This window comes from Scophthalmus maximus, chromosome 3 (genome assembly GCF_022379125.1).
Source record: "Scophthalmus maximus strain ysfricsl-2021 chromosome 3, ASM2237912v1, whole genome shotgun sequence".
NCBI classification, from domain to species: domain Eukaryota; kingdom Metazoa; phylum Chordata; class Actinopteri; order Pleuronectiformes; family Scophthalmidae; genus Scophthalmus; species Scophthalmus maximus.
In genome coordinates, this window is record NC_061517.1 from 2,395,684 (window position 1) to 2,419,044 (window position 23,361).

At 48.3% G+C, this 23,361-nt stretch overlaps 1 protein-coding gene across 1 annotated transcript; it reads left to right on the top strand.

Annotated features, from left to right (window-relative positions):
• Positions 1-885: 885 nt before the first annotated feature.
• On the top strand, positions 886-19,727 carry baz2a (bromodomain adjacent to zinc finger domain, 2A). Its single transcript, XM_035644277.2, has 30 exons — positions 886-1,460; positions 2,761-2,884; positions 2,993-3,877; positions 5,335-7,191; positions 8,064-8,339; positions 8,454-8,813; positions 8,907-8,967; positions 9,538-9,646; positions 9,742-9,843; positions 10,803-11,025; positions 11,112-11,173; positions 11,257-11,322; positions 11,418-11,807; positions 11,908-12,162; positions 12,304-12,518; positions 12,614-12,688; positions 13,064-13,238; positions 13,336-13,398; positions 13,491-13,635; positions 13,723-14,342; positions 14,436-14,742; positions 14,830-14,985; positions 15,089-15,249; positions 15,779-15,844; positions 15,941-16,224; positions 16,310-16,445; positions 16,563-16,709; positions 16,820-17,073; positions 17,161-17,304; positions 18,030-19,727. The coding sequence occupies exons 2-30, from the start codon at positions 2,761-2,763 to the stop codon at positions 18,187-18,189; spliced, it is 7,878 nt and encodes a 2,625-aa protein (XP_035500170.2). The 5' UTR covers positions 886-1,460; the 3' UTR covers positions 18,190-19,727.
• Positions 19,728-23,361: the final 3,634 nt, after the last annotated feature.

Consider the following 23,361-nt stretch of genomic DNA (forward strand, 5'->3'; position numbering starts at 1 on the left):
TCATTTGGCTTTTCTAAAACCTGCTTCGTCATTGACCGTCTAATTATCTTTGTTGAGGAATAAAAATCCCTCACAACTGTTTTCTCTTTTTTTTTTACAGTTAATTTAAAAACATGAATGGAAATTAAGGCTTAAAGCAGAAAACTCACATCAGTTATGGTTATTAATGATTTTTTTAGTTGGTGTTTAACAAAGGTTTTTACCTTTGTAAAATAAGTAATACTCAGTTTAGTTCAAGCCTTGCATTCAATTATTTTTGTAGAAATATTAACATTAACAAATTCACTCAAAGTACTGAAAGTAAAGTACTCATTATGAAAAAGTTGTAAGGGTTTAGGGTTACAGTTTTAAAACGAGTGGACAGATGTACTACACTACCCACAATCCTAAAGTGTAACATCGACGGCTCTGATTGGCTAAAGGTCGTTGAAAAGGCATTCGCAATGGTTTGTGGGATGAGTAGTTCCTTAACTCTTAATCTAAATATGTACACAGTCTTGGGCCTTTTTATCCATTTTTACAATTTTTGTTGCTGTCTCTCCAAATAAAATGTTTGACGGCAACAATTGATCTCGTGGTTTATTGGTTTGGTTCGACGTTTAAACTCTTTATATAAGGATTTTCGAAACAAATTCACTTCCGGAACCGAAGCCGTTCTAAAAAAAAGGGGGCGGGCACTTTGTTGAGCTCAACATCTGTTGCGCTTTATAATTTCGTCTAAACTCTTTTGTCCCAGTCGGGATCCTGTAGAATGATGACGTTGGTTTTCCCAGTGATCTGATTGGTCAGTAGTTGGACCGGTCACTGGCTGTGATCTCCCGAACTTCACCCGCGATACACCTGAAGTTACCTCGGTAAATACTAATTCATCCACGGGTTCGTATCTCAGGATCAGTGGGTGATGATTAAGATTAAATTAAGAATAAAACGACTGTGAAATAATTTTGAAGAAATCATTTAATAGGAGCTGTTTGTTCTTGTATTCAATTCGACAACAGACAGAATATATTGAAGGCAGACGTTTTTCCTCCATAGTTTAAATTTTCACTTTTTATATTTAGACAACATTTTTTTCTAGGGTATACTTTACTAATAACTGGAAACAACGTACTGTAGGGTTATTCTAACTGTTGAAAGTCCTAAATAAAAGATTATTTTAATTGTATTATTATTATAATTAATATTATTATCATTATTATAATATGGTGTTTTCTTTTGAAGTGTCACGGAGAAAGGTGACCGGATGTGCTTGTGCTAATTGCCGGGAGCTTGACGCCTGCTCGCGCTGTTCTGTGATCATGGCTGCGCCGGACCACAGCAGCCATGTTTGCTAATTTAAAAACCCAAAGGTTATGGAATAGATGTTTTATATTATTTATCGCTGTTCCATCATCTCCACCCGCACAGCTGTCAACACGACGGGCCGAAGAAGCCTCCGGGGCGGTCCTCGGAACTGAAAGGTCGGGGCAGCTTTTAAGAGAAATTACCGGGGGGGGGGGGAACTTTCGGTGGAGTGGGAGGATGATGCTCTGCAAAAAAGAAAAGAAATAGTGTGTGTGCGTGCAGCGTAAACAATGTAACTTCACCGGGCTGCTAGCTAACGTTAGCCCCCGTGAACAAAAGGGGGGGAGCACGCCTCCATCTGTGAACCGACGCTCCGGCTGACTCCGGCTAACTCAACCGGCCCCCGGTTCGTGTGTGTGTGTGTGTGTGTGTGTGTCTGTGTGTGTGTGTGTGTGTGTGTGTGTGTGTGTGTGTGTCCTCCCTCCTCCCTCCTCCTCGCCGCGGACGGGCATCGCGATGGACCCACAGCGGCGTGGTGGCGGTACCTTGCCGCACGGCCGTCGGCTAACGTCGCAGCTGTGAAGCATCGCACTCGCTCCGGGTAAACAGTCGAGTGGGTGCTATCCGTTAGCCGTGGCAGCTAGCCGTGGCAGCTAGCTCGCGTCTATTGTGAAAGCCGTGGCTCAGTAACCTTGGAGCCGCGGCGGCGGTTGGTTTGTTCCGTCCGGCGGGTCTCAACGTCCAACTCGACCAACGCTCGGCCGACGTTAGCGGCGACGTTAGCGGCGGCGGCTGTTGGCGCAGCGGCGTTCATGTGTGTGTTTTTAAAGAGAAAGCAGGAGAACGCGCGACGGGGCTAACGCGGCCTTCCTGGTTCGAATTAGGGGAAACCGAATAGTCACAGATGGCCACTTTGTGTTCGGAGGATGCGAGACGTGTGTGTTGTAACGGCTGCTCTTCGCCCCCCTCCCTCCCTTCCCCTCCCCGGGGGGGGGGGGGGGGGGCGACGGGTCCTCCTCGGCGATCGCCTCCGTCGTGGGGCCGCCGGCTGTCGGTTCTCTCTGCGCGGCAGATGGAGGCTACTCGTGTTCGAGGCTCCTCATCAGCGGCGATGATGAGTCGATCGTAATATTCCTCTGGTCCATTAGAGGCTCGGGCCTGGAATCTGCCGCCGCCGCTGCGACATTTTGACGGTGGTTGTTGTCGGATCCCGGAGGTTCTGTCACAGTCTTGCAGCGGCTGGAGCCAGTTCAGGAAACAAACAACCCGGACGTTGTTGTTGTTGTTGTTGTTGTTGTTGTTGTTGTTTTAAAAACGTTGCGTCGACTTTCGTCAAAGCTGCACGGACAAAATAAGAATGAATTAAATAATGAATGAACGTGTGACATCGTGCGTCTGGAGCCACGACTGGACAAGATCAGTGAATAATGACCGCGTTGATTCATTGGTGTTTCTCTTTCTCTTTCTTTAAACCAGATGGAGTCAAATAGTCATTTCAACTACGGCAGCCACTCCTCAGCAAACTCAGGACTGAAACGCTCCTCAGGGGATTCGCTCTACACCAACGGCTCCTCCATGAGTTTCTCTCAGCAGGGGAAGAGTAAGAAGTTTCTGCCGCCTCCCCATCACTTCTGATTCGATGGTCCGTCGGTCTCAAGTCTTCATTTTCGCTCATGTAAAACCGCTTTGACTTCTTGTGTCTTAACAGATCTGAACGGTGAGATTAATGTGAACGGCACCACTACTGTACACGGCTCCGGCGTGCCCAGTGCCCACCCGCCGACTGCTCCGTACCCACACGTGAGCAACCACCACCAGGGCAGCATGAGCTACGACTACCGGTGGGGGGGAGGGCACCCCCAGTACGCCCCGGCCATGGGCACGTCCCCGGGACACGGGATGCACCAGAAGCAGCCCGCGCCTGGGATGGCGCAGCCTCAGTCGCAGCACCACTTCCAGGGTCACGGACAGTACCAACTGAACGGGGGCATTGAAGGCTCCCACCAGCCGCCGGTGGCAGGCCCCACAAACATGCCTCTCACTGGGAGTCAGTACTGGAACAGGAGTAACCCCGGCCCGCAGCAGATGGGCTATAACTCTCACGGCGTGTACGGGACCTACCAGAGTCAGGCGCATCCCGGGGTTACACCGTCACAGCATCACCAGCAGCAGCAGTCCCTACAGCCCCCGCCACATCAGGCATCACAGCAACACCCCCACTCTCACCGCCACCCGCAGCAGCACCACCACCACCAGCAGCACCAGCAACCACAGCATTACGGCCTGATGCCCAATGGGATGCCCTACTACCAGCATCAGCCCCAGCCCCAGCACCAGACCCTGCCCTCTCCTCAGCAGCAGCAGCAGTCACCGCAGCAGTCGCAGCCTCCAGGCCAGGCTCAGCTGATGCCCCCAGCAACCCAGAACTTTACCCCTCCACGTGGCAGCCCGCAGCACCACGGCGTGGGCAGAGCGGGCACCGACAGCCCCCTCCCGGTGGGGATGACCTCGGCCACCATGATATCACCATCCACAGTGCAGGACAGTGGATCGCCCAGGAGCCACGGCAGGGACGGCAGCCTGGGAGTATCAGGTGACCACAATTTAATGGCCTTATTTGATCCTGTCAGTTCTTTTTGTGGTTCTCTGGTTTCTATTGAAATTAATCTCTGTTACAGATGTGTCTCGAATTGTTTTAGTTCTACATTTTGAAATGTCCTGCATTTATTTCCTCAATGGAACTGCGTCAGTGACACTGAGAGTCATCTTCTTCCTCTTTGGTCAAACGTCACTCTCCCCGGTTTCATCAGTTTCATACAACATCTGTGCAAAGTTATATTGTTGAAATACATTTTATTTTTCAGCTACGTGATCACAACCCAGCTGGGAATATTATTATTTTTTTCGTGCCTGGCTGTCTGTGCCAGTTAGTTGATTTTTATTTGGGTAGTTTATCAACAAACAGTTAATTGAATTTTTTTTAATTAATGTTTTTAGTCAGTTTTATGGCAGAAATCCAAAAGATTTGCTGCTTCCAACTTCTCAAGTGTTGAGTTTTCTTCTGTTTTGTCACTGTGAACTGAATTTGTTTTGGTTTTTGCGTCTCAGGCCAGAGAACAGAAAAGACACTTACCAGTTTTTGGCTCTGGAGAATTGTCACAAACAGTTTCCACCCTCATTTATTTATGTTAATACTTGGCAGATGAATCATTAGTGAAAATAATCTCAATTTGCAGACGTCACTGATGAATGTCGAGTGCTGGTTCAGTGACTAATGGCGCAGTGTCAACATTTAACCAGCAGATGTCACTGTTTGACTCCAAACCTTTGGAAACAACCCAACACTGATGCTGTTTGTCATTGAGAGTTATTCTCTTCTGAAGTCTATTAAAAAAAAATGTATTTCTACATCAGACTTAATAATCGGAAAGACCATGTGTTTCTGTTTGCAGCATCTGAATTTGTCATATTTAAGATTTTTCTGACTTTGACACAGAACCTAAGCTGAATGAATGAGGGGAAAAAACAATGTTTTTCTTCTTCTCTGGAGAGAACATATAAAGTGTTGTTTGCCATAACGTGCTAGAATATTTTAGTCCTGAAACATTAATAATGTTGTTGTCTTATACAACAGGACAAAAAAACAGTTACGTGCTCGGTCATTACAACGAACAGTCTTCTCGAATAAAGAGAGAACCTGTGTAACGATGGGGTGTGGCCTGTCTGTGGCCTGTTGCCAGGCGGTTAAGTCTGTTTACAGAGAATCCTTTAGACCCGATCAGCCTTGAAAACTGTTTCATTAGTCCAGTTAAACCTGAATTGAGAGTGTGGAGGCCGCTGGAGCGTCTGATGGTTCCACAGAGGGAATAAATACAGGATGAATGAAACCAGTTCTCAGCGTCTCCGAGGCAGAAATATACCAGAGAAAAATCTCCTCGACAGACGAGAGCATACATAGACATTAGACAATTATATATATAGTCTATAGTCTATTGTGGAAATCCTCTCGTGGCGTTTTTCGCTGTTTCACCGCGTTGTTTTTTTCCCCAGGTTCAGGACTCACGCGGGACGCGGTCAAGGAGGGAGACACCAGCTACAATGGCGGCGGTGATCGCGCACCAGTGGCTCAGAGGCTTCCCAAAACCGACAGTTACCAAACCAAACCTTCTGCGGCTCACGTGGGACCAGCGGGCGATTATCGACAGAGTTCTGACCAGCTGGCTGCTCAGTGTCCTCCTGAGGTGTCGTCTCCCGCCGGAGAGGCAGTCGTGAATCCCCCTCCTCTTCCTCCCCAGTTTGTGTCGTCGTCGTCCTCTGCAGCTCCTCCCAAATCTGTGCCTGTTTCGTCCCCCGACGTGGAATCTGTTCCACCACGAATTTCGGCGTCTCCCAGTGTGTCTCCAGCAGCTCCTCCCCAGCTTTCCTCACCTCCTCGAATGGTTCAAGGCCCCAGACCTCTCCCGTCTGAAGTAACTCCTGCCAGGTCCTCGTCCTCCTCCTCCTCCTCCCTGTCGGCGTCACCTCAGAAGTTGTCCAAACCTCCAGTCTCTTCAACTGTGGAGTCGGCGTTGCCTCCTGCGGCGTCTGGGCCTCGGACAGCGGTCTCCCCGCCGGACGTCACGTCCTCGTCGTCTGCGCCCCTCTCGTCTCTTCAGCAAATGGTGAAAGGTTCCATCGCCTCTCTCTTTCCTGATGCATCTGGAGCGCAGCACGAAAAGCCGGGACCCCCGAGATTGGTCACTTCCTCTTCATCAGCTGGTCTGGTTCCATCGGTCATGTCCAAATCGGGAGCTTCGACCTCAGCACCACCCGGCTCCTGTTCGTCAACATCTACGTCTTCGGTCGGCGGTAAACCTTGTGACCACACACACACTCCTCCAGCTATCGACACTGGTCTTTCCTATGCCTCAGCAGCATCATCATCATCTTCATCATCACCACCAGGAGAGGTGAATTTATCCTCCCTCGCAGCCCAAGGTAAAGTCCAACCTCTGTCTACCCTACCTCTTCTAACCACTCAAGCCTCCAGGACTGCGGCCGTGTCCGCCCCTCCTGCCTCGGTGTCTTCGCCTCCTGCGTCGGGTTCGTCCTCTGGTTCTGACTCTGAGCAGCATCCACCCAACACCACTGGTCCTCGTGCACTGGAGCAGCCGTCTCCCAGGCCACAGCACCGTGGTCATGGCGGCAAGGATGGGAAAGTGTTCAGTAGTAGAAGAAATGTAAAACCTGAGGAACGCCTCCCTCACCCCGATTCAAGCACGAGGACACTACAGACTGAGACGAGTAAGTCCCTCGCTGATCTTCCTCTGCCGACCACCGCCGCCTTTGATCAAACGGCCAAGAATCGACAGAAGGACTTGGAAAAGTCCACGGTGGAGCAAAGCCCACCCGCACTGTCTCCACCACATCGCAGCACGAGGGTACAACATCTGGCCCAAGACAGTTTTGACAGCTCTTCACTCGCTGCTTCTCAGTTCGATGGGGAATCATCGTGTGACACGCCCTCCAGGATGGAGGTCAGCTCCGTGTTTGAGAAGTCGTCTCTTTTGGACGACGACGCCGGCTCAGGCTCGGACGACGACTCCGCTCAGTTTGACGACAGCTTTGGCCCGAGCAAAGACGCTTCTCAGTTTGACAGCAGCTCCCAGGCTGAGGAGGAACCGTCGACCATGTTTGACGCCACCGGAGACGGCAGCTTCTTCTCCGCGGACGACTCCAGAGACGACGACGCGTTGGACGCCACCGGAGGAGGTACCTCCGAGGCCGAAGAGACAGAGAGCAGTTGTCAGATCACCGGGGGATCGGCACTGGAGTCTTCTCTGAACAGCACCGCTCCCATGGACGAACCCTCCGCGGACTCGAGTGATGGACCCAACTCACGCCTGTTATTGCAGATTGGTCGTCAAGGTACAGTCCTCGAGATCCTGATCATTTGAAACTATTATCACGCTAGGGATGTAAAATAAAAAACTGTTTTATTATTATTGTTTTTTTTAAAAATCTGATTGTTTCATGGTGGTTATGTTGTAAAGCATAATCAAACACAGGCACATCTCAATCAAATTGCTATTTTATTTATTTTTATTAAAAAAAAGAGTTGGTTTACATAATATTACACGCATATACAACTTTTTCCATTTATAAATAAAATAAATGAAATAAATAAAATAATTATAGAAAGGAATATAATAAACTAATAAATGAAAAAGAAATTCAATACACAGGAGTAAAAATAAATATATATATATTGATAAAAAAACACATGAGAATATAAAGTATAATAAAAATGAAAGTCAGAAAAAATGGACTGCTAGACAAATGTGGTGATAATATTGTACAGCATAAAGTAAATCAACTCCTTAAAAATAAATTAATAGTAATAAAAAAATAATATGAAAGACAGTCAAGCTGAATATATGTTCTCCTAGAGAAAAGGAACACTGAAACTGAACTGAGCAGTTGAACCAAATGGATATCTAAAAAAACTAAAAAAACAATGAGCTGTTCTTTTGAAAGGTTTATGTATTGGTAATTTATGAATATTTTCATCATACTTCAAAAAAAATAACGTGATAATACTGATAACCGTGATGTTAAAATTTCTTACCGTTACAAATCTTTACAATCACGCGTGTTGTCAGGTAGAAATTATGTGAAGAATGATTTGATTCTTTCTTTCTTTCCCTCTATGGACAAAATAAATATTTTTGTCTTATCCACCTCCATGTCTTTTTATTTATTTTATTTATTCACGCCGACTCGGTCTAATCTGTAATCAGGAGCCGAGGCCGAGTGGGAGGCCAGAGGACGACGTTCACCCAACTCAGCTGGACGCAGCAGCATCAAGACCACTGTCGACGAGTCAGTGACTCTGCCGAGTCTCAACATGAGAGATGAGAACTTCATCGCCTTCAGTATCCCGGTACAGAGCCCTGCGGTACACCCACTGCAACCGGTGATGGATCTGCCAGCGCCGGCTGCTGCGGATCCCATGACGACTCCGGGAAAACAACGCAAACCTCGAGCTCCGAAGGCGATGTGGATTAAAACCCCAGGTAATCCCACCTTCTGATTTCAACAAAGTTTGTTAGAAACATAAAAAAACAAACATTCATTCATTCGTGTACTGAAGAATTTTTTTTTGTCTTTTTTCGCCTTTTCACGTGAAGTTCCAGCGGCGTCCCAGCGGAAGCCGCGCACTCGAACACCCAAAGTGGAGAAGGTCAAGCCCGACGAAGCGGATGGAAGTAAACCGCAGGCGGCCACAGGCAGGAAGAGGAAGAAGTCCCTCAGAGCGGACGAGAAAGAACCATCGGGTGCGTCCGGAGAGGCGGGGCCTTCTGCAGAAGAGGTGGATTCAGTCACGGCCACGATCGAAGCCGTTCTGGCCGAGGCTTTGGCCTCAGCGGGCGAGAAACCAAAGAAGGCGAAGAGAGCCAAGAAACAAGACGTGGCGAAAACGGCCAAACAAGACGGCGACGCAACGGCTGACGACGACGCTGAAAACGACGACGACAGCTCCACTGCAGGTAATTAATAAAGAAGGTCGATGTCGCCGTTTTGCTGACACGTGATCTCACAGTTTGAGTCGGAGCCTCATTTCAAACACTGGTTGTCTGCAGGTGAATCGAAGGGACGCAGGGTCGCGACGGAGGAGCAGGTCCAGTTCCCTCTGGCGCACGGGTGAGGATTCCTTTATAGAGCTGCAACAGTTAATCGATTAGTAATCAACTTCTAAATTAATCGCCAACTATTTTGATAATCGATTAATCGGTTCAAGAAAACAAAGCTTCTTAAATATGATTTTTTTCTGGTGTCTTTGCCCCTCAGTGACAGTAAACTGAATATCTTTGGTGTGAGGACAAAACAAAACATTATCTCGGGGTTCTGGGAAACACAATCGACATTTTATGAAATTTTATGAACCAAACAACTAATCGATTAATCGAGAAATAATCGAGAGATTAATCGATAATGAAAATAATAGTTAGCTGCAGCCCTGTTCCTTTAACCTTAAGAAATTATCAATAATGAATTGGTGAGCCAACGTGACCAAGGCTTCACTCCCGCTTTGTTGCCATTGCAAGTGACCAGCAGTAAAAACAAGACAAGGAAGAGAAATCAACAGTATATACACAACTCAAAGAAAAATAATATATGCATAATCTAAAAAAAGAAAGAAAACGTTGACAAGTTTTTGACCAGATTTTTTTTCTTCACCTTTGGTGTCTGATCATGAATGTGATGATGAAGGTGGAAGAGGGAGATTCGAGTGAAGAAAGCGGAGAATCGCATGAAGGGGGAGACGTGGTACTACACCCCCTGTGGAAGGAGAATGAAGCAGTTCCCGGAAATAGTCAAGGTACATTTTTTTTTTTCCCCCCCTTCATCACCGCTTTTGATTTTGCGACACAACAGATGATGTTGTCATGTCTGTCCTGTCGTCTTGTCCCTCAGTACCTGAAGAGACACACGGACACCGTGGTCTCCAGAGAACACTTCAGCTTCAGCCCTCGGATGCCCGTCGGAGACTTCTACGAAGAGAGGGAAACCCCCGAGGTCTATAGACCCAACTCTTTGTTTTAGAACTTTACCTTTCACGCAGTAAACCTCGTAAAAGTCCTATATGAGTAAATTATCATCAGTATGAGGTTTGGATCTGAGGTTCTCTTAACTGTGGATCCGTGCTACGTTCACATGTAGAGTTGCGGCGATATCCGGTTTCACGGTATTCAACGATATGAAACTAGACGGTTATCGTACCATTAGCATTTGCTAATTACCAGTTTTGTAAAAAAACGAATGAAACGAATAGAGTGAATCTCACCCCCGCATCTGCTTTCCTACTGGACGTCCCATTTGTAACTTTTAATTGCTAACGAAGAAATTAATGAACGTTTAAATGTCGACCATAAAATGAGCTATCGCAAAATAATTTCCCACAAACCCGTCTCTACGTCAGCGTTGTCCGTTTGCTCGGTAAACTCCCGTCTTACAGACGATTTCCAGCATTCACACCGATAATTATGGTGGAATACCGTGATATTTCCTGAGACAGTTATCATACCGTGAAAATTTCATACCGTTGCAAACCATGTTCACATATGATGGCTGTGCTGATTAAGATAAGATATACCTTTATTCGTCCCACAATGGGGAAATTCGGGCATTATAGCAGCAAAGTGGACAGAAGAAAATATAAGAAATTTACAAAAAAGGGTTAGTATGTACAAAAATTAACAAAAAAATAACATTAAATTAAAAAAAACAAAGGTATATAAATACTATATACAGAGCAGTGATTGGACCACATTTTATCATATGTCTCTATCAGAGTCTCATTCATGTGAAGAAAGATCCGAATTGATATCATGGATTGTGGATTAAAAGGATTATGATATGACACCTACACCTACTAATCATAACTACAGTGCCGTCAAACCAATGTCTTCACAAACATGTTAGAAATGTGTATTAGACATTGTAGTTGACTGGTTGCTCTCTCCTGAATGTTGCAGGGTATGAAGTGGATCCTCTTGGCCAACGAGGAGGTTCCCTCCATGATCATGGCGATCACCGGCCGCCGAGGTCGACCTCCGAACCCCGACAAAGAGAAACCCCGCAGGGCCCGCGGCCTGAAGCGAGGCCCGGCCCGCCGCCCCGGCAGACCCCCCAAACCCAAGATGATTGACCTCCTCAGCAAAGTTGACGCCAAGCTGCTGAGTCGACTCGAGGCCAAAGGTGAGCGGCGGTTTACGTACAACTTCACAATCGGATGATTGGCTTTGTGACATTTTTGGCTGATTGTTTGTTCTTACTGTTTACAGATGCTCTTACGGAGGAGGAAAAGGAGAAAATGGCGAAAATCAAAAAGAAAATGAAGAAGAAGGTTTGTGGTCCAGACTGTAAGTTTGATCCGTCGTGCTGCTGATATCTCGTATTGAATTCTTCTGCTGCTGCTCCATGTTTTAGGCAAGAATGAAGAGAAGGCAGGATGCTAAGCAAAAGAAGATGAAAGAGGAGAAAAAGAAAGCCAAGGTACAGACAAAGAAAATTAAATGATTTATCAGCAATGTCCTCGACTCCCCGTCTTCCTCACCTCCACCTGTTCTCTCTCCTCTTTGTGCTTTCAGCTCGAGGAGGCGAAGAGCGCGGAGCCGAAGGTCGAACCAGCCGACCCGACGGCACCGCAGGTCACACAGCCGGTGTCCGAGCCCGCCGCAGAACCCAAGAAGCCGGGCCGCAGAAGGTCCGCCAAGGTGGAGGCCCCTCCGCCGGTGCGGCAGACGGACGAGGAGAGGATAGCCCAGGGTAAGAGGGTCCTCAGCGCCCGGAGCAAAGCCAAGGCTCTGGCCAAAGCTCAGGCAGAGGCGGAGGCGGCGGCTCAGGCCGCTCTGTCGGCGAAGAGGGCGGCCGAGAGGAGAGCGCAGGCCCAGAGGCGCCTGGAGGAACGGAAGCGGCAGCAGCTGATCGCGGAGGAGCTGAAAAAGCCCGCGGAGGACATGTGTCTCACTGACCACAAGGTGAGTTTCTGATTTTAAAAACCTTCTCTCTCTCTCTCTCTCAAAACTGTGATTCTGGAGGTTTTTCATCGTGACCCTTCAAACTTTTCGTCTCCACCAGCTGTTGCCCGAGTTGTCGCGTATTCCCGGTGTGGTGCTCTCCGGCACCGCCTTTGCCCACTGCCTGGCCGTGGTCGAGTTCCTGCACGGCTACGGGAAAGTGATTGGCCTCAACATTCCCAAGGACATCCCCAGCCTCGCCACCCTGCAGGAAGGCCTCCTCGGCCTTGGCGACGGCCAAGGAGAGGTCCAAGACCTGCTGATAAAGCTGGTGGAGGCTGCGCTCCACGACCCGGGCCTGCCGTCTTACTACCAGGTGTGAGATTAGAGCTTAGTAAAGTAAAAAATACCAAACATTGACTCGTTTCAGCTCCAGTGAGAGGATTTGTTTCGAATTAAACCACCAATTTTGTGTCAGCCCCATGTTTTCACGTAAATCTTCATCTCTCGTCTTCAGTCGGTGAAGATCCTCGGAGACAAGCTGGTGGAGTTGAAGTTGACCCGCGGCACTGTGTCAGAAGTGCTCCGTGTCTTTCTGGAGTCGCACGGTTACGATACGGACGTGTGCAACACGCTGAGGACCAAGACGTTTCATGCACTGCCCCCCGACACCAAGGCCTCCATCCTGGGTTTCCTGGTGGACGCGCTGAACGGCAGCAACGTTGTGACGAGGTGGGACCCAAGAACCAGTTGTTTTATTCTTAAGGCTCTTTAACCCCCCTCCCCCCCACACGTTACTTTATTAATGTTTGCCTTTCATATTCCAGTGATATAGACAACACGTTGGAAAACATTGCGACCTACAGGAAGAACAAGTGGATCATCGAGGGGAAATTACGCAAGTAAGATCAAACTCGTCGAATACAGAATTTTTTTGGAACAATGTGTTGTTGAGTTTTTCATTTTTAACAAAAGAAAAAGAAAGAAGGGGAAAAATAAAAAATAATGAAAAAAGGAAAAATGGGAAAAAATAAAGGAATGAAAGAATACATATATATATATATATATATAAATATGTCATATATTTACAGATTCCCAACATGGTTTGTAATACATCTATAAATGCATGTCCAGCATCATTTAATAAACTATATCGAAGAGTAGACATAAACTATGTAAATACATATATACATACACGCACATCCATATGTGCTCAAATACAGATAAAAAAAACCAAAGCTGTCATCGTTACTGAGCGTGTGTGTTTCCTGTGGCAGACTTAAGGCGGCGCTAGCGCGTCGAACCGGGCGCTCAGAGGAGGAACTGTGTTTCGAGGAGCGGCGGCGCAGCGCCAGAGTGGCCGAGGAGGAGAACCTCAGTCTGGAGGAGGTCGGCGCGGCGACTGAGAGGGGCAACCGCCGCGCACGCAAAGAGGAGCCCAAACTCAGCGACGTACGTATCTCCTCTACTTTACTAGTTTCTCCTATATAACGAAAACCTGATGATTCTCCATTAACTAATTATTTCTAATCCTTTTTTCTTGCTGCAGAGTGAGAGTCCCACTAACGCCAGCGTCCCGGAGCTGGAGAGGCAGATCGATAAGCTAACGAAGGTGAGACTGGTGCTGTGACGACGTGGTGCTTCATACATTACTGTTGCGTTATACAAAAAAAATAATGTCTGTCTTCTTTGTCATCTCCACAGCGCCAAGCGTTTTTCCGTAAAAAGCTGCTGCAGTCGTCTAATTCCATGCGTGCCGTCTTGCTGGGCCAGGACCGCTACCGCCGCAGATACTTGGTTCTGCCTCACCTCGGAGGAGTTCTGGTCGAGGGGCCCGAGGAGCTCTTGAGTGCGTCTTGAGAATACATTATTCATCTTTAGTCTTAACAACCTCTCGGCCTGTGCGTCATAACCTTCTCACATTTCTGTCTCGCAGCCTCAGGAGACGTCCTCGTAGCTGAGGTGCCCGTCACCTTCTTGAAGAAGGAGCCCAAAGTCGAGGAGATTCCTGTGCCGACCACTTCTCCCACTGCTCTTCCTGCCTCTCCCACCGCTGCTCCCCCCGGCCAGAGCTCGTCCCCGGAGGAAGACCCCCTCCCCGGCACCGCGTCTCTCATGAGCCGGCCGAGGGGACGCGGCCGCCCCCGGAAAATCAAACCCGAAGTGGAGCTTCACCTCCGCACGGCCAAGATCCGCCGCCGGCGTCGGAGCAGCGTGCGGTCGGGCGGCGAAGAGGGGCCGGGATCGCCCAACAGCGGCACGATGGACCTCACACAAACTGCTTTCCACAACTGGCTCAGCCAATCGCAGGAGGCGGCGGCGTTGGCCAACGGCACGTGCTCGGCGGCAGGGGAGGCGCCGGAGGGCAACCGGCCGGAGGAGAGCGTGAAGCAGATGGCGGAGAAACAGGGACAGTGGTTCAACCTGCTCCCGAAGCAACCGTGTGACCACAACTCGCTCACCGAGCCGCAGGCTCCCGCCTCTCCCCGCTCACCCCCGAAACTCCTCCCCCAGGTCCCGAGCGATCTGCCCGCACTCGCTTCTCCGCTGCTACAGGTTTGCCCTCCGCAATCAATGCAAAATACATTTAATTATGCCGCATTTTATTTGCCACATTAATAAATAATCCCATCTTCTCTTCTCCCTCAGCCGGACCCGCTCCTGCCTGGCTTGGCTCCTGCTGACCCCGTGACCCCAGCAACACCACAGGACCTTCCCCCCACACTTCCCGTCGGTGCCCCACCGTTGCTCATTCCGGATGCTGCTCCTCCTGCTCCGACCACCCCCAGGGCCCGGCCCGTTCGAAGGCGGAGGAGGGGCAGCAGAGGCGGCAGTCCGGCCCGGAGAGGCCCCCGAGGAGCGGCAGCCAAGCGCCGCGGCCGCCCTCCCAGCGCCGTCTTCCAGGAGCTGGAGCAGCAGTACTTCACTCAGCTGGTGGTCAAACCCATCCCATCGTGTGAGTAGAGATTTAAAAGATCCGCTGATCCTGGAGGTGCAGTGTCATTTAATCACGGTGTGTAACTTGTGCGCCTGTCTCTTCCAGCGATGGTGCGTGGCTGGTGGTGGATCAAGGACCCGGAGGAACTGTACTACACATTACAGGCGCTTCATCCCAGAGGAATCAGGGAGAAGGTGCTGCACAAGCACCTTGCCAAACACATGGAGAGTTTAACTGAGATGTGCAGCAAATCCGTCAACGGTGAGCGTCGGTTAAATGGACCGTGGCAGGATTTAAAATTGTGTCATTCAGCCGATCCTCTGACGTCGTCCTGTGTTTTTCCTCTGTGGCGTTTGCGGTTTAGACCCGATGTTTGAGTCGAAGGTGGAGCAGAAGAACGGGCTGTTGGAGGCTCTGCAGCAGCCGTGGCAGGTGCAGGAGAGGGCCATGGAGACGGACGTGAGCGCCCTCCAGTGGGTGGAGGACCTGGAGCAGAGGGTCATTGCCGCCGACCTTCACCTGAAGGTGAGAGGTCACAACAACGACCGTCCTGCTTCGTCTCAGCCTGGTGACCCAGAGGAATCCTGTGAGCTCATTTTAAATTTGCTCTGCCTGACTCGCGGTCTGAATCTCCTCCAATCACAACAGATTATCTGATGGTGGGCGGGGTTTATACCGTGACACGGAAGGAAGCGGCTTTTGTAAACAACCAAGATGGCTGCCGCTGACGAATGGGCATTTGACCAAAATTTCCTGATAATGATTTCCTGATGATTTCTCCCACAAAAATGACAACATTGGTTCACAGAGGTTGTGGAATCAACATCACAGGCATCTCCTCTCTGCTCTGCTCTGTTGACGTGTTCACGTCACTCCACAGGCGTCACATGATTTGTCTGCGTCCGTCGGTAAAAAGCCTACTGGAAATCAAAAATGAACCGAATGGGCTCAGACTAATATGCAACCTCTTGAGTGACCTGACCAAACTATGGCAACGATTGTGTTGTGTAAAAATACCGACTTCATACAGACTCGTGTCTCTGTGTTTCTCCAGGCGCTTCCTCAGAGTGCGGTGAGCGATGCTGAAACTAACACCGAGACGCCAACAGCAGAATTTCAGGTGAACATTAAAACTCTTAATCATCTTGGATAAAAAATAAATCCTTCATTGTTCCTGTGTAGTGACTGATCCTCACCCCGTTTCATCCGTTTGAAGCCGTACACGATCCCAGAACCTGACTCCACGCGCGACGACCTCCAGTACTACGAACACGACGCCGACCCACGCGACGACTGGACCGTGCGCACCAAGAAGGAGTGGTCGGGCCTGCCCCGCATCGCCACGCACCCTCTGGACCTGGCCGTGCTGCGGCTGTCCAACCTGGAGCGGAACATCGAGCGGCGCTACCTGAAGGAGCCGCTGTGGAACCCGGCAGAGGTGATGCGCCTCGCGCCGCTCACCCCAACGCCGGGAGAAGAGCATCCGATGGACGTGTTCAGGTGAGGAGAACAGAACCGGCTCGGCCATTTCTTCAGATATATATTTTTCAACCTTATCGTCTAATGATTTTTTCCCTCTGTTCAGTCTGGAGAGTGAGATCACCTCTCGGCTGCGGACGTGGCGTCAGGCTCTGGATCGCTGCCGCAGCGCTCCGCAGGTCTGCCTGTGTCTGCTGCAGCTGGAGAAGGCCATCGCCTGGGAGAGATCCGTGACCAAAGTGGTGAGGGACTTCATCGCACTCCGTTCCTCTTGGACTCTTCTTGGTTTTTACTTTTGGGAGCAAAAGTCACACAAAGTGATTTTAACAGTCAGGATTTCTTTCCCTTTTTACTTCTAGAATTGTCAGATTTGCAGGAAGGGCGACAACGACGAGTCTCTGCTGCTGTGTGACGGCTGCGACCGCGGCTGCCACATGTATTGTCTGAGGCCCAAAATCACTCAGGTGCCAGAGGGAGACTGGTTCTGTCCCACCTGCGTCGCCAGGGTAACGGCCAGTCCTGTGATTCTTCACCAAGAAAACTGAGCAAAACAAAATCTCTGAGCTTGCTTTCCTTCCATTCGATTGTCACACTGTCTCACACACTTGTCTCGCAGGACGAAGGCGAATCGCCGCGCTTGTCGAAATCCAGAGTCCGGACGAAGAAGAGAAGATACGAAGACGACAGCTCTGAAGATGAAACCAGCGCTCGGCGCAGTTCTGGCATGGCGACGCGGAACAAGGAGACGGCGGCGCCGTCCTCGTCCTCTCGTCACTCTGGAGAAGGAGGCTCTGCTGCCGCAGCCGCCGCGGCTGCCGCTAAACGCCGCCGCATGACGACGCGCAACCAGCCCGACCTCACGTTCTGCGAGTGAGTCACCGGAGAGATGTTTACACGTAGATCGTATTCATAACCCCCCCCCCCACTGATAATTGATTAAATTTTCTCTCCTTGCAGGATCATTCTGATGGAGATGGAGTCTCACGCAGACGCCTGGCCGTTCCTGGAGCCCGTCAACCCCAGAATGGTGCCGGGCTACCGCCGCATCATCAAGAACCCCATGGACTTCCTCACCATGAGGGAGCGACTCCTGCAGGGAGGGTGAGAACAGCTGATACGCTACTCGTGACCTAGTTCCGTTTTAAGGATAACGCTGCTCGTCTGTTTCCGGTCTGTTTACTCACTACTTCATTCAGAGTTTTGTCACGAGTGTTACGCAGGAAAATGTCCAGAACGGGACATTTTCAAAAACATATGAAGAAGAACTCTTTATTAATTCACTTTCACCCACAAAGAGTTCAGGGTTTACTGCATCCCAGGACAAGTTGCTTGAAAAAAAGTGGAAAACGTTCTCTCTCTTTTAAATTAAAAATAAATAATAAATATGAAAAGACGCATTTCTGAATAGAACTTCCCCCCAGTTTCTCAATCCAACTCTAACCAAACAGAAACAAGACCAAATCAATCAAAATGTAAAATGTCTTGTTTTTAGAAGAAAAATACAAAATACATAAACCCCCACATGAAAATCATAAACGTCATCAGTTTGCCTCCACTTCATCCTGTTGGTTCACACATTCATGTAGAACATCTTTTTCTGCAGACAAGTGTCTAGGAGATAAACAGCCACACACGGTGTGGGATATTGAAATTATCATGACAAACAAAAAACAATGACATAACTGTAGATGAAATAGGACATATAAATATGATCCAAACAAAGTTCCTCCAAAACAGTTGGAGATATTTTCCTGTTACTTCCTGTATCATATTCCTTCCGGTGCAGAAATATCATCTTGTCTCTCTCTCCCGGTCCTCGTCTTCAGGTACTGCAGCTGCGAGGAGTTCGCGGCCGACGCTCATTTGGTCTTCAACAACTGCGAGATGTTCAACGAGGACACGTCGGAGGTGGGAGCGGCCGGTCACGCCATGAGGCGCTTCTTCGAGAGCCGCTGGGCGGAGTTCTACTCAAATAGGGACAAATAGACTCCGTCTGGAGCTTCCTCCAGCCACATGTACTTTCTCATGTATAGGTATATATGTATAGATTTTTGGCTATTTGTCTGTTATTATTTCCTCTACGGGACGGATCTTTCCAGGCCCCTGATGGATGAAACTGGCTTGAACTCGCTCTCATTCCCCCGTCACCGTGGAGGAGAACACGTCTCGTCACCTTCTCCTCCTCTTGTGTCTCCTCATCCTCATTGTCACCTCATCTCCCCCCCCCCCCCCCCCCCATGGTGTCGTAGCGAGGCCAGGTCCAGGTCTCGGACTCTCGGACTCGTACTGAGGGTCCAGCGGACCCGCCGCTCTCCGGACCCGCTCGCCGTCGCCACAGCGGGATCCACACTCTCCTCCTCACTAGAGCTCGGGCCATTTCTTACCTGTTCAATGGAACGTAACGTAAACGTGGTCCTCTTATGCCTAGAAGTAACTTTTTCTGCTCAATATATTTTTTATTATATATTCTATATATAAATATATATAAAGATTACAATAGCTGGGATTATTTAATAGCAATAGCATCGTAGTTGAATGTGTACAGACGACCTTTATAGAGAAGTCTCGACCCGTTCACGACCAGGCCAGTGAAACTAAGAGGAATCTTATCGTCGGGGACGAGTTAGACGTTGTGTAACCGCCACGTAGAGTCCTGCACGTACACACACACACACGCACACGCACACACACACACACACACACACACACACACACACACACTGCTGCTGCTGCTGTGTGAGACACTGGTTTCTGAAACTGGAGGATTTTTAATGTCGGGGGTTCGACGTTATCCACTGTTCCTCCGGTCAAGAGTAAAATATTCAGTGTCGCCGCCGACAAGAAGCTGCTGCACGAGATCGGCGACGCAGCTCAACGCTGATGTTGTCGCTCATATGATATAAAAAACAAAAAAGGTTAAAAAAACGGTGTTTGCAGCTTCATCGACCTACAACTTGAGCGACCGGGTGAGAACATGACGACGGTTATTACTGAGGCTGAAAAAGAGAATCCTCATTTTAAAGACTAGAGAAGCAGAGTAGTTCTGACGCATTCCTTTTTATGTTTATTTTTTACATTTTTTGTTGCTGTTCACGGGCCAATGTCCAACGTTGTGCGACAGGGTTGTTGTTGTGTGTTAATGAAGGCAACAGTTTGACTCCACACTCTGGGTTTTTATTTAAAACATGTTTCTTACACTGAACTCGAATCCGTTTGATGGGGAAAAAAAATAATCTTTGTGACGTTCCTGAATTACACTTTAAAAGGGACGAGAGGTTTTGGGGTTTTTTTCATAAAAGGAAAAAAGACAAAAAAAGACAATGACAAACCAAATGTGGTGTTTAAAGTGAATTTTTAATAATGTACAGTTTTGGTGACTTTAAATTTTGTTCCTTTATATTTTTAGGACCAATTCATCATTTTTAAGAGGAGCTATTACACGACTCTGTTGTATTACGGTGATGTAACACGTGTGCATCTGTAGAATGTACTGTGAGTTGAATAAAGACCACACCTAGTCGAGAGCATCGCCTCCACAGCGTCTGCTGGTTTCATATGTCATTAATAATCTTATATTGTGTGACTGAACGTAGCCTTCTGTGCAGTGCATGATGGGATACGCTCCTCACCTCGCCGACCTGGATAAGAAAAAGTATTGTATATGGATATATTTTAAATTTCACCAGCTACAGATCCGGTGATGTCAGACGTCAGGCATAATTTGAATAAATGAGTTAATTATATGTTAATATTGATGTTTTGATAATTTATTAATTTGTGTATTTATTTCAAGCAGGCTCCTGAGCAGCTTTTCTGTGAGGATTTGAAACCTGTTGAAATTTTTTTTTTTATTCTGTATAAGTAACTTCACTTCCTGGACCTTTCACAGATTAAATGATTCATCATTGAATCAACAGATATAATTGGCCGATCAGTCGATAATAATTGAATTGGTGACGTCATGATTTCCCAGCAACCCTTGCGCCGACGTCAGTTCTCTATCTTCTCTGCAGACAACACAAGCTTCCTGTTGTTGTTGTTGTTTTTTGTGTACCCTGAACTGCCTCGGTGGAAATGGGGATGAGAAGTGAAATCTAATTTTTTCATATGGATAAAAAATATGAATGACAGTAAAGCTGTTGGTGCTTTAATAGTTTGCCGACAGGTTCTGTAATATTCCTGCTTCATTATCTAATGACAGAATTCCTGAGAAGAAAGTGACGCTGTGAAAAAAACACCAGGAGGTCTTTTGGCAGGTGAACATTTTTTATGATAGTCACACACACACACACACACACTCACATACAACCTGCGTCCTTCATGCTTCAGACCGTCTCACTGTTTATCACACCACCAACGTGCTGCGTTATTTATTTAGCTCGACCCCGACGGTGAGATCTGGCAAAGTCCCTGTCTGCCACACATGCTGCTTCTGCTGCTGCTGCTGCCATCACTCCCAGCTGCTCTGCAGCACGTCAAGTACGTCACACACACACACACACACACACACACACACACTTACTGTATATTCCACACATAAATCTACATGCATCAAAAAACAACAAATAGATGGATATACTCAGAATTGAAAATGTCTGTACTGTGCATCTTTGCCCTCCATCGTTCTCCCAAATCCCTGAGCTGGCACTGTGTGTGTGTGTGTGTGTGTGTGTGTGTGTGTGTGTGTGTGTGTGTGTGTGTGTGTGTGTGTGTGTGTGTGTGTGTGTGTGTGTGTGTGTGTGTGTGTGTGTGTGTGTGTGTGTGTGTGTGGTAAAATTGTGTCAGTGTCAGCACTCTGGGTGGAGGGGGCAGAAAACTCCCCACGCCAGCGGGTTCCAGTTTGCCCCCCCCCCTGCCCCGTCCCCGGCTCCACACACAGTTTGGGCTTAGCCGCCACAAAAGGGGGGATAACAGTTGCACAGTTGCCGTGGAGAGGAGGGGGTAATCCACGGCATAATGGGGCCGACCAGCCCCCCGAGCCCCACCCCAACGAACACCAGCTCATTCTGGACTCTGGGCCCTGATGCCCCACGAGAATCAGTCTGAACTCTAAACATCTCCGTCGCACCGCGAACATCCCGCCGGCCGCTGAAATGAGAGAGAAAACATTTCTAAATTGAATCATCTTTTAGATAATAACAGCTGCGACGTGTTGTTCCTGCCGGCGAACAGAGAGTCTGAGCTCGTTTGATCTCGTCAGGTGAAAATGCAAAAGCACCGATGCAGCATCACAGTGAGCTCCATGGCAACAGCATCATGAAAGAGCTGGTAGCCATGGGGATGATTGGAGCGGTACCTCACAAGTAGTTTGCGGAGGGCGGAGGCGGATCGTCCTTGTCGTCCTCGGGCTCTGGACATGTGGCCGGTCGCCTTCACGTGTTTCTGTATCCACTTCTGCTTCTTCTTCTTCTTCTTCTTCTTCTGTTTGACAGACATCGTCTCTCTCTCCCAGAGTAGACGAAGAAGCATCAGTGACAGACAGAAGGACGAGTCGTGAGTTTATCTCAGCGTTTGACCCAGTGGATCATTTCAAAAGCATCACAACATCTTCTTGTTCCCGAGTCTCATGAATAATCAGGCTGAGCTGCGGTGAACAGGAGCTCAGGACACGACGCCGCGTCAAACACCAGCACCTTGTCGTTTTCTGTGTATTTATAAAAGATAGGTTGTTGTTCTTGTTCTCACCATGTCTCTGGCTCTCGGCCCCAAAACCCCTCAGATCTTTACTGAGCTTTGTACAGATGTATATATATATATATATATATATATATATATATATATATATATATATATATATATATATATATATATATATATATATATATACATACAGTATATACTACTGACTGATGATCACCGGTTCATCCCGAGGGGAACATCTGTCTGTAAACGTCTTGACGATCCATCCCATAAGTGGTGGGATATTTCAGACGTGGAGGACGAAAGACGGCTCCTAAAGAAACTGGTCTCAAACATTCATCATTTTTAAAAAGGTCCAGTGATTTGCGTAAACTGGAAGTAAATTGTACTAAATTACTGGGACGACACATTTGTGAAGCTGTACAGTACCATACAACATGTACAGTACCATACAACATGTACAGTACCATACAACAAGTACAGTACCGTACAACAAGTACAGTACCGTACAACAAGCACAGTACCGTACAACATGTACAGTACCATACAACAAGTACAGTACCGTACAACAAGTACAGTACCATACAACAAGCACAGTACCGTACAACATGTACAGTACCATACAACAAGTACAGTACCGTACAACAAGTACAGTACCGTACATACGATTCTCAATTTACTGCAACACAACAGATCTGCCACTTTTTTAAATATGTAGTGAGAATATGATGTTTACAGTCACAGAGGAGTTAATTCATGATATCATAATTCTTCACATTTATCCCTGAGGTCGTCGTTAGTGCTGGACTGACTCATACAACTGCATTTCTCATTTTTTCATTTCAGATTTTTTTCTTTAAACGTCTCAGACAGACCAGTTCAACACCTCTGCAAACGAGAGCTCATGTGAACTGCGACCGAGTTGTTTTCGGTCGTGTGATTGTGTTGCTGCGTTTCCTGCGTTGAAGTGGCCACAATCACTTCAGGCTGAGGAGAAGTGAAAAGGCTCACGGAGGTTTTTCCGAAGGCGTGTTCAACTGCTGAAGGTCAGAGGAAGAGGAAGGAGGGGGAATTGGTAAAAAAAAAAAGAAAAAGAAAAGAAAAGGAAGTTATACATAAAAGCTTGAAGAGGCTTTTTTGTGAGGGTTTGAGTTTGTGCAGAGGAAGAGATGACAGCATCCGAGGTGTCTGGTGAGGAGAGGGAGAGGAGGGTGAGAGGAGGAAGAGGAGGGAGAGGAGGGAGAGGAGGAAGAGGAGGGTGAGGAGGGCGAGGAGGAAGAGGAGGGAGAGGAGGAAGAGGAGGGAGAGGAGGAAGAGGAGGGTGAGGAGGGAGAGGAGGGAGAGGAGGGTGAGGAGGGTGAGGAGGGCGAGGAGGGAGAGGAGGAAGAGGAGGGAGAGGAGGGTGAGGAGGGCGAGGAGGGTGAGAGGAGGAAGAGGAGGGTGAGGAGGGAGAGGAGGGAGAGGAGGGTGAGGAGGGTGAGGAGGGCGAGGAGGGCGAGGAGGGAGAGGAGGGAGAGG

Bases quoted from the DNA above. Each gene is read 5' to 3' on its own strand.
- baz2a (XM_035644277.2), top strand. From the start codon at position 2,761: ATGGAGTCAAATAGTCATTTCAACTACGGCAGCCACTCCTCAGCAAAC. The intron at 3,878-5,334 runs GTGACCACAATT...TTTTTTCCCCAG, and splicing joins CGGCAGCCTGGGAGTATCAG to GTTCAGGACTCACGCGGGAC. The intron at 17,305-18,029 runs GTGAGAACAGCT...CCTCGTCTTCAG, and splicing joins GAGCGACTCCTGCAGGGAGG to GTACTGCAGCTGCGAGGAGT.